At 44.4% G+C, this 10593-nt stretch overlaps 2 protein-coding genes across 2 annotated transcripts; one reads left to right on the top strand and one right to left on the bottom strand.

The window, feature by feature from the left end:
* Window positions 1-5519: 5519 nt before the first annotated feature.
* PHALS_07357 (hypothetical protein F443_16546) lies at window positions 5520-6971 on the top strand (the record flags this gene model as incomplete). The annotated part of the gene is made up of 1 exon (XM_024720808.1): window positions 5520-6971. The coding sequence occupies one exon, from the start codon at window positions 5520-5522 to the stop codon at window positions 6969-6971; it is 1452 nt and encodes a 483-aa protein (XP_024585970.1).
* A 437-nt stretch (window positions 6972-7408) lies between these two features.
* PHALS_07356 (Thioredoxin-like fold) lies at window positions 7409-7978 on the bottom strand (the record flags this gene model as incomplete). The annotated part of the gene is made up of 4 exons (XM_024720807.1): window positions 7409-7428; window positions 7503-7581; window positions 7655-7903; window positions 7964-7978. 4 exons carry the CDS (start codon window positions 7976-7978, stop codon window positions 7409-7411), a joined length of 363 nt encoding a protein of 120 aa, XP_024585969.1.
* Between the last annotated feature and the right edge of the window lie 2615 nt (window positions 7979-10593).

The following is a 10593-nucleotide window of genomic DNA, read 5'->3' as shown; positions in this document are numbered from 1 at the left end:
GATCTGGGATCTGCCATCCTCACCCCGTATCATGACCGTTGAGCCGTTACTGGCATACGGATAACGCTGATACCAGATAATTAAATCATGGCTGACCAGTCATGAGCTGGTGGATGAGCGAGGTCATCTCCAACACTTACAACACTTAGATTTAACTTTACTGGGTATTTCCGAGCAATGTTATTTCCCATTCTTCCCGACACTTACCCGAAGACATTTTCTGCTGCGCCCGGTGGGCTCGTCACACGGTAGTAATGGATTCTTTTGCAGTACCGTCACATACAGTCAAGAATGAGTGTTCATGCTTCACTTCGGGGCCTTGTTCTTCAATTTGCAGCTTGCAGTCGCACTTCGACTCCACCGACTCTGACATACAGAATGCAACACATATTAGCGCTCACTATCCGTCGGGCTAGCACAGGAGAAAAAATATTATAGCTGGTCTAATTGTCTCGCTAACGATACACTCTAGGAATCCGCCATACACTTTTAGTTTCTTGTCTTAAGCGATATACACTCTAGAGAAAGCAATATACAATTACATTGGGCGACTAACCGCCAAATCTGCCCTACAACCTCATTTCGAATGCTCGTGACTTTCCAGTCACGCCATACCTAAAGTGAGATCGTATCGAGAGCCCATGTTCAGGATGAGAGAATGCTTCGCGCTATCAAATTATTCGCGCGACAGTTGTAGATTAAAACTTTTTGACACTTGTATTCATGCCCTAGTAGCAAGGCACATAAAGCTCTGCTTATCCAAATATGGAATCGTATATGCTTCCACGTACTATCGACCATTTTGACAGTCGCGTTTCTTACGTAATTGCACGACGATTCTGCATACATCAGAATTTCAACGGTTTCACAGAGCTCGATGCGCTGATATCAGCAAATAACAACAAATAGCTGCGAGTCTTACCGGTCCTAGATAGATTTATTGATGGATTGGTACGCGACCTATGTAAGTTACAGTATGATATATCTTTATCTCAGCAGGTGCACGTGGTCTATTTGAGGTTGTCATTTTTGTAAATGCTTGTTTTACTCTCTTGCATGTGAGCCCGACCCTTCGTACTTCTCAGTTAAGCGCTTAGATGCACACAAGGCGCAGATGTTTTGTCCTGCCACGATGCAAATTCGGGAGTATTGCGAAGTCGCTTATCAGATACAAATTTTATATCTTCCTCCTCAGTATGGCTAATTTCCATCGCCCTTGTTTTACTTGTAGAGCTTACATTTCCAGCACCCCAGTCGGCCTCGCGACACGAAAGTCTTACTCCGCATAGACTGCAAAGCCAGACGCTTCCTCAACTCAGATATAGAAAGCGCGGAGGATCTGGGTGCAAGCTGCAATCGTTCAAGGACCGTCCAATGAAGAATACCACCGCTACCGCCTATGAGAGAGGTCAGACGCCGTTGCAGTAAAAATTAATGTATCATCTAGCCAATCAGTTCTTGCCTTCCTATACGGAATTCAAGCGCAACTGATATGCCTGTTTAGGAGCTGCGAATACCTGCAATATATGTTGCTTCAATTTGTCCAACGTTAAAAGTACCTCTTTTACCAAAACATTGTACGTCAATACCTATTATCTCGAAAGGGCTCCTCTTCTTCACATCCTGGTAAAGGAGTATCCTACTCGTAGTCGTTTTCCTCCGAATCCTCGTCGAGGAAATCTGTCGCCCGTGGCGGGCGCGGTGTGCGGTGCCCTGTTGCCGAGGGCTTGAAATGTGCTTCCCGGACGTACTGTCCGGAGCTGCACCACGTTCAGCATGCTTGAATACCGCAGATGCGATGCGCTGTTGCTCGTTTGGAGCATGGCCAAATTTGTGGTAATCTCATTTGTTGTTCACCCAGAGAGAGAGAGTGTGTATCCGTTTCGGCCTAAAGCCTGGTGGCTCAACATCAGCGGCTTTACAGTGGATAACATCTGTTCTCTTTCCTTGGCCCAGTTGGGTACTAATGGACGTGCCGCACCAATGCATTGACATAACTGTTGAGCGCTCCTATTCACTTACTGCATCCGGCCCATTAGCGACCAGTCTGTTGGTTTCATCGGGACCCACAATAGTCATAAGATTTTCGGGACGGGTAATCGAACATTGTATGTTTCATCATCGCGAAATAATAGTCCTTTCAAGGCTCGTTCGTGGGTGACTACAAATGCTATCGAATGCAATGGGGCTGCTGTACGATCAGCATTGACGAATCTTTGGCTCTAAGTGACCAAAGCAAGTTGGGTTCGCTCTTTTCCACCATAAGCGGGACGGAGAGCCTTGTCCATAACAAGTGTCCAGATGTATCGAGAGTACGTATATTATGGATCAGAGACAAATTATAAAAATATTCGCCTTATTTACTCACTCCTATAACATATCTTCTGACGCGCAGCCAGCAGCCCACGTGCATCACATACTCTTCTTTTCGAGCTCCATCATTTTAGTTAACACCGTCATTTCGGTTTCCAACAACATTCACTATCACATCAAAGCTCACTGTGCGTTTCAAACAATTGTACCGTATATAGTAGCTCATACATATGTGTAAGGCTTAGATTACACAAGCTTAATGTCAATTATGAAAATAGGGGTTCAGTTCCACTGCTCGGTGGAGTGTCATCTGCGTGCTAGTTACTGCGGACTCATTGAGTCAAAGCTTTCGCTGTGTGAAATGCACGGTATTCCCGTTGCAGAAAAGGTCACACGCTGATGATCGCCAAATTGGTTTACAGTACACACAGAGTTTGGAACTGCATATTTAAAAGGTTCTTCAAGAACGCGTATTTAAGAACTATATGGAATAAATACTGAACATATTTTTGCTAACTAATCGTTTCTTCTGCAACCGTTATTGCAAAGTACATTACACATCGTCTGTCCGAATGTTATGAGAGTCATCACTTGAAAACACTGCACGAGGCGCGTGTATCACAGACATATACTTTTTCGAACGACAATTAGGACGATGTTACAAGTACACAAAATTAAATGTAGCCAAAAAGTAGCTTAAGAAACGTAAAAAAGAGTATCAGACCACCGGTCAATCGTATCATCGTCTTAACATTGACAGAATTTTGCGACAGCCCTGCTCCTGCATTCACGACGTATGCATGAGATTCATCATGAATATCGAATCTAGAGTTAAGGCTGGTCTCACGACTATCCATGCTGCCAAAAAAGCATATGTGAAGAAGAAGGTAACACAAGTGAGGTCATGTAAAGGTATGGAAACCTCGACACCATTAGCCTATATTTTTAATAGATAAGGGATGCTTTCGTTTGTTGGTTGTGACAGATTATATGTAGTGTGTTTATTGTGTCTATAGATCAGAAAAATGATCTTTCGATTCTCATTTCTGGATACTTGTTCATAATTCAGAGACGTTTCATAGACATATGCCTTTACCTAAGTAACACTTGTGAGAGTAGTTCGAGGGGACGAGAAAAATTCGTATCACTTTCCGTTATGGCATCTGCTAAATGCTTGATTGGTAAGCTGGAAGTTGCGACTACTTGCCAGAGGTTTTCTACAGCTTATTTTGCAACAAAATCAAGCTGATTTCGCTTGTGGTCTTGCTAAAGCATGTATAGCAGATGCTGACAGCCCTATCAGGCGTTGAGTTTGATACTGCGGAGCTTTTCGATTCTATGAACGAGGTTTCTATGATGTATTGTTATGTGTTAATACACCATACAAAGGTTCTAATTATCCTATAAAGAAGACCATAGATGATGGGGTAAGAAGTCACTTCTTTCGATTGCGCTATCACGTAAATTGTTTACGAGCTGTACTAACTCGCGAGAAGGGAATGATCGTGAGTAAGATTGCAAAGTAAACGTCGTAACGTGGCTCACCACAGGAGATTATCACTTCATCTCGACCAACAATCACAGCAGTGGCTGGCTAGGTTATGTCGCAGTATCAGCGAACTGCTAAATTCGTATCCACTCTGAAAAGGAGGAAAGTCCTGGCAAATTCAACAGGGATTTGATTCATTGTCGATGTAACGAATAACAAGTTGATCTTGGAGCTTCAAAGCATTAAAGCAGCAATCGCTCACATCAGAGTACATTTTATTCGCATGATAGCATAATATTTCATGCTGGCTTTGCCAGGCCTATTTATTAAAAATAGAAGCGTCCGTTTGACATCTTTTATTGAATGCTGTGGCGACACGACGTTGTAAAGGGAAAATTCCCGCCATGCAATTCTGAATCGAATCGGATTTTACCATGCTCTATGTCGCACAAGTCTACCCTGCTTCAACAGTGTGTGTTGTTGTGTTCAAGAAATTTCTTATAAATTAACGGTCGTATCATATACATATAGACATATGAATGATAATACACTGAGGCGCTTACGATATCACATGCGACTGCAATAATTGACATTTATAATAATAGCACGTTCATTTTTCCTTCTCGCTGAGATGCCCTATAATTTTGGATAATATTCAAATCTCAGCTGTTGTCCAGCTGTCGTTGCAGCACAATCAGTGGGTGAGTTTAAGCCACTACTACTGTACTGCTGGCGCTTTAGTAGGGTTGGTCCATGGCCCGCTGTCAAGCCTGCTTTGTAGCCCTTTTCGTTAGGCTTTGGTCTAACGAAACAGTCCAATGGTGTAAGAGAGGGGCTGGGTTTCACCGAATGAAGTTTATGGCCAGACTTTGCCAATTTAACATTTCACATCATGACATGATTTTGACCAATCGAGTATCTATATTACTCAGAAGATCATAAGCAGTCGACAAGAAATGGTACGCCAGCCCTATTAGATACTGCACCGCAAACATCTGCCACGCTGGCGTGCTACAGGTCATAGATTGTACCTCTATAGTCTTCTGCGTCAGGTATAACCTTTCATTACTGCCCGACCCTCTTGTAGCATTTTTCTGCGGATGTGCTAGCAAGATATGATACATGTAACACCTCAGGCCAGCACGGCGCTCAATGGAATGATACTGTACCAGTCGGAGTCTTTTCCAATTTGAGCGTGCCGCTCAAGTCGTGGTCCGGCTCTTAACCCATATGCCCAGCCTTGGCGAGTCGCCTCAGTCGTTGCGGCCCGAGGTTGGGCATCGCCTGGCGACCGTCTCTCCCCGAACAAAAGCTGTGCGACAGGCTAATCATGTGATATTCGATAGGCTCTCCCGTAGTGTTAAACTGGTCAAGTAAACCTTCCACTATTACGACTCGATTCTTTCAATTTGACAACAACAGACAACCCAACGGGAGCCAGAGAGAAAAAGCAGCACAGCGCAGCGCAGAGCACAGACTCCCATCATTACATAATTTTTTTTGCCCCCTACGTGTAACGTGCAGCGTCCCCACTACGCTGACACCAAGACACTACGCGTCCACGATCGATTGTTACGTACGGTCCTCGAACTTGATACGCAGCGACGTTCATATCCTACACCCACGTTCAGCTCGTCCCCCCGTCTCCTAATCAAAAAGTAGCGTGTGCTCTCAGCTTCTGAGTTCAGCCGTTCCACCTTTCCACACACGTACGGTCATGTCAATGGGCCTTCACTCTGCGCGCGAGGAACTAGGACTACCTAATGTACCTGGTAGCCATGGTGTCAACCTCTCCACAAACACTGGCTATCTTAATGGTGACGTTGGTCACTCAGTTGCTGGACTGCCTAAACCTATCAGCCTCAGCCCGCGAACTTTTGGCATGGAAGACCTACGCGACTTCTGTGGACCCGTCGGTACTTTCAAGACTGGACTCACGCCCCGTGTCTTTAGCACGGGCTTGACTCCGCGCACGGGCTTCACGCCTCGCTTTACGACTGGGTTCACGCCGCGCATTAATGTCGCTGGTTTGAGCCAAGCACCTAATGCCCCACCAAATGAGAGTTCCAATGTCTTTTTACGTAATGGTGTCGATGCTAGTAACAACAAGATCTCACCCTCTGGATACACTCCTAAGGATGTCTCTGGTGCTAAAATACCCATGCGCTTCCCTGGAGCCTTTTCGAATAACAGTCCTCCTAAAATGGCCATGACTGAACATTACAAGCAAGAGCAGCAACCTCCATCACATTCACACCTTCAGCAAATGCAACAGATACATCACCAGACTCAACACATGAATCATAGCTCGCATCACCCGGGACAAATACCTCATCCAAGCATGAATATGAACATGTACGACTATATGAACCGTCCCGCGCTTCAGCAACCCACGAATCCGCGTCTCAGTGTAACGCCGAACTCAGACCGTGCGTCAGACCAAGAGGATTTGGACGAACGTCGTCGTATGAAGAATCGCGAGCGTGTTCGCAAGTGTCGTAAGCGCAAACAAGATCGACTGAATTTCTTGGAGGATCGTACTGCAGAGCTTGAGGCAGAAAACGGTATGCTAAAGACAAAAATGGCACGCACTGATTGCGGCGTCAAAGTTGAGCCGCTTTCTGAAGTTCAGTTGAATGATGTTCGGAAGCAACAAAACACAACATTGTTTTCATACATCCGCGCGTACAATGAAACTGATGGTGCTACATTCGAGTCATGCGCTCGTGATATTTGGACGAACGAAGCTGAGATTTTGTATGGTACTAGCGCTACGTGCGTCGCTGGTTTGGCAGCCATTGTCGCTAGTAAGAAATCAAGTGCGAGCGTCTTTGCCAAGTATGAAATAAAGGAGTACACAGTGCAGTGGAAACACAACTCAACAGACAAATGTTTGGTCAATTGGCAAGTACAAGTGAGTTTGAGAAAGGATGCAGCTAAGACCGTGCCACTGACTGCTCCGTTCGCCGAACTTGCGCCGTACTTTGGAGGCACCAATGAATTGTTGTCATTCCAAATGACTTCGCACATCACGTTTGCCAAGGGCAAGATCGCAGAAGAGATTCGCCAACTGAACCTGTCGCCTATTTGCGAAAAAGTCCTGGAGCGTTTTGCTGAGGATCCTACGAAGGTCGCAAATGTGCTGCGATGTCTTATGACGACTGTGTAGACGAAAGGTGAAGAGGAGCCTAGACCGACTATCGGTCGCCTAAACGGGCAGTGACCCATACAGGTAGCTCGTAGCTTTGGAGAATGTCTTTCTCCTTCATGAGTAGCAGTAGAGCAGCGTGTAACATAACGAATATTACTTAACACCACAAGCGTCCACAGAAACTGACTCACAATCTGACATCTATCTCCGTTCTTTACGTCGCGTCCTCATTTCATAACGTTACTCACACAAATCTATGGATGAAGTAATCCTCGGACTGTTTCTTCAGATAGTGAACGATGTATATAAGATTACTATCAGTGAAACGTATGTCGCCTCTAAAACAAATCAAGTATGATGTTTTCTCTGGATGTAAAGACAGCTACCTAGCGCAATTTGACGCTTTCAATAACTCTACTGTCTTAAATTAATGGATTCTGCAGCCACAACTTGGTTTATGATCGTCGCAACACGTCTACCATCAGTATTACGAAGCGATTATAAGAATTGAATGATAAAGGCCAATTCTACGAATAAAATGAGTCGTACCGGCGAATACGCTACTGAGCGTTGGAATGTTATTGGCCTTCAAAAGTTCGGATGGCACGTCGTTCATCTCGTTGAGTTCCTGTGATAAGCGCAGATACACAGAAGATAATGACTAAGAGACATGCTCACTTTACCATTCTTGGCTGACGCACCTGAATCTCCTTGAAGGATCCGATATACTTTATATTCGTGCCTTCTGCGTCCTGCAAAAAAACCTGCGGATAATTCGCGCGGATACCGCTGACTTCAAAATAGCGGTTGCGTGTCTCACGATTCTCCTCAAGACTGCAGTCCACTTCCATGTATGTGATCTTGTTGCCATCCAGTAGCTGCTTAAGGTGCCCAATTTCGTATTTTTGCTCGGGAATCGAGACCATCGAGGAGGTAAGCACGACGCATGTCTGGGACGCGTGCGAAGGAATTAGAGCACAAGATGAAAGGAGTACGCATGTTTAGCGCACCTTGGTTCGACTCATAGATATAGTAACTTTACTGAGAATTCCCTGTGAGAGACCGGCGCTTAATTTAGAGCTGTTGTGTCACTGGACCACGCAAACGTTCCAGAGGATGTGGTACACACAGTCGAAAAAGTACAAATATTGTTGAATGAGATGCGAAGCAGCCAAGAGACAATACGTTCTTCGATATAATTTGTACTGCAGAGAGACTGCTAATAGGCTAACATCAGCAATGCTGACTCCATTTATAATCCTCACAAACAATTCAATGCTGGAATCATTGCGGGTTGGTATACTTTCCAATTCGATCATTCGATCTTTAGTCTCTGACTAGTAAACCACCTGTCAAAATCTAGTCGCTACCCTTGGTTCTAATCACTCAACTATATTGCTCACCTGGTAGTTTCAGAAAGCTTGAATATAAATCTGATTTTGAGGACATTTCCAAACCATTTAATGATGTCTAAGAATGAAATTGGTTGACTATTATCTGTAAAGTGCTGTGATAATAAAGGAGTGAGCTCTAATGTAATAAGCAGAGCTTATGAATCGACAAAGTCACCCGGCATTACAGTCAGAAAACATCATCCTAACCCGCCAGTTGGCGTAACAGTCAAAAACATCATCAGCCTCGATTTGGAATTTTTAACTGACTGTTTCTCACTTGCAATCCTCCACGTAACTTGTGCAGTCCTTCCGTTTTCAAAAAATGCCCGATTTAGATGGTGAATTATCTCGTCAGTTAACGTCTCAACAATCCATACAAATTGGTTTACGACCACTGACCACTATCGAAATCCTACCCCTCATCGCTATTCCTGATGATATAGCTGATGATAGATCTACCCAACAGCTCACTTCTGGCATCGAGATGCAACCTTCACGGCGACGCAACGACAACAATTTTTCCTAGACCAGATACCCTTTTCGTGAGCATCTACAACGGCGACTAATTTTATATGTAGTCGCTTTCATAAACCTCCGATTTAGCATCCAGACCGCGCAATTTACCGCGACTCATACGAAACTGACGGTAGTCCACACGCAAATGTCATGCTTTGCACCATGTGCACTAATGCGATGCATATTGCTTGCTTTTCCATTGCATGCCTGATGACGCGGATCACTAAATTGTCTTGCTATCTCTGTATCCTCACCAAGCAAAGCAATGCTTAACTATCCTTCACCATCGCCGAATGACTCAGACTGCATATCCTGTTTCACTACCTTTTCATTGTTTTTTCAAGCCGATATATACATACCTGATTCTGCAGGTTCCTAACACAAGTATGATCATGTTCTTAGACCTCTCCACATCGGAAACCATTTTTTTCGCTCATTCTGGCCACGACTCGCTGTGTGCATATGTCCCGTGGCTTTCAGAAATCTGACCCAGAGATTACAAGTACGTACGCCCGATAGTCGCACTGTAAAAGCGGCAACCAACGTTCACTGATCAAAAACAAATTTGCGCAGCGCCAATGTTACCAACATCACGCTCACTGCTTTCAGCACCTTGATCGCTCATCCGTCGATCGCTATATTTGCTGCTGTAGTCTTAAAGTCGTTCACCAAATGTCCATTTGATTCACAGACAAGTATCATGTCCCTTTCATGAAGCTATGTATCGCATACCGTTAACGCAAAATCCATATCGTCTTCTATAGCCCAGCCCTTGGCCCTAACTTTGAATTATTACTTTAGGCTAATCCACCTTTCGCATTTAGACTGTCCTTGTAATCTTCTCGTAGCACTTCTGATCGCCTCTTCCAAGTCTTCTGTCTCTTAGCTCAATTGCGCGACTGGAACGCTTGCTCTATTGATGTGCGTGCAAATTTTGCCCGATCCTGTCGTACACGACTGGATTGTACCTATTAGCGACAAGCTCTAACAACGGTTGTTTGATATATGGCATTGAAAGCGAAATTGCGTCTTGCCAGATCTTGTATATGCTTCTGCTTTGAGTAGTTGTCGAGCCGTCAGGTGATTCATTTATCTGTACGAGCTGTGCGCGTTACAAGGTATATTTCTTGTTGCTTGTAGCCCCAGACCTCCGAGATTGAGCTTCATATTCGATATCGTCTTACCATAGTACGAGCATGAGCCTTTACAATGATATATTGCCATTGAATGGTGTTTTGCGGTCGCAGTCATGCATCCTAGCAATGGATTCGCTAGTTCTCGTCCAATTAGCAAGTTTAAATATAAAGGACGGCTATACTAGTACCTGGCGAGCATATTGATTTGTTGCTCCGACCAATCTTTTTAAAGATGCGTAAAATTGCAGCGTGATGAGTCTATAAGTGTCCAGTTTGGCGTTCCGTTGCGCTTTCTTCGTGCTTGACCGTTGAAGTCATGCATTGTTGCGTTCTTATGACTTTCCTCCACGCTCTCCAAATGTTCAAAGTAAATTTCAGCTCTCGATCAGTTATGATCATAGTCGGCACTCCATGATGTCTTACTGCATAATTTCAAAAATGTTTTGCTGTTTGTGGCATCTGCTGTAGTTGACGTCGTTCGTATTTGGAACTTTCGTCAGCTTGTCGATCACTATTATAAATGCATTCTTGTCGCTTGACACCAGCAACCTGGTATCCACAAATTGCATGCTAACATCATTTATTTGGCGTCAA

Source organism: Plasmopara halstedii (genome assembly GCF_900000015.1).
Source record: "Plasmopara halstedii genome assembly, contig: Scaffold_3109, whole genome shotgun sequence".
Taxonomy (NCBI): Eukaryota; Oomycota; class Peronosporomycetes; order Peronosporales; family Peronosporaceae; genus Plasmopara; species Plasmopara halstedii.
The sequence above is the reverse complement of the archived record's forward strand: the minus strand, read 5'-3'. Positions and strand labels throughout refer to the sequence as shown.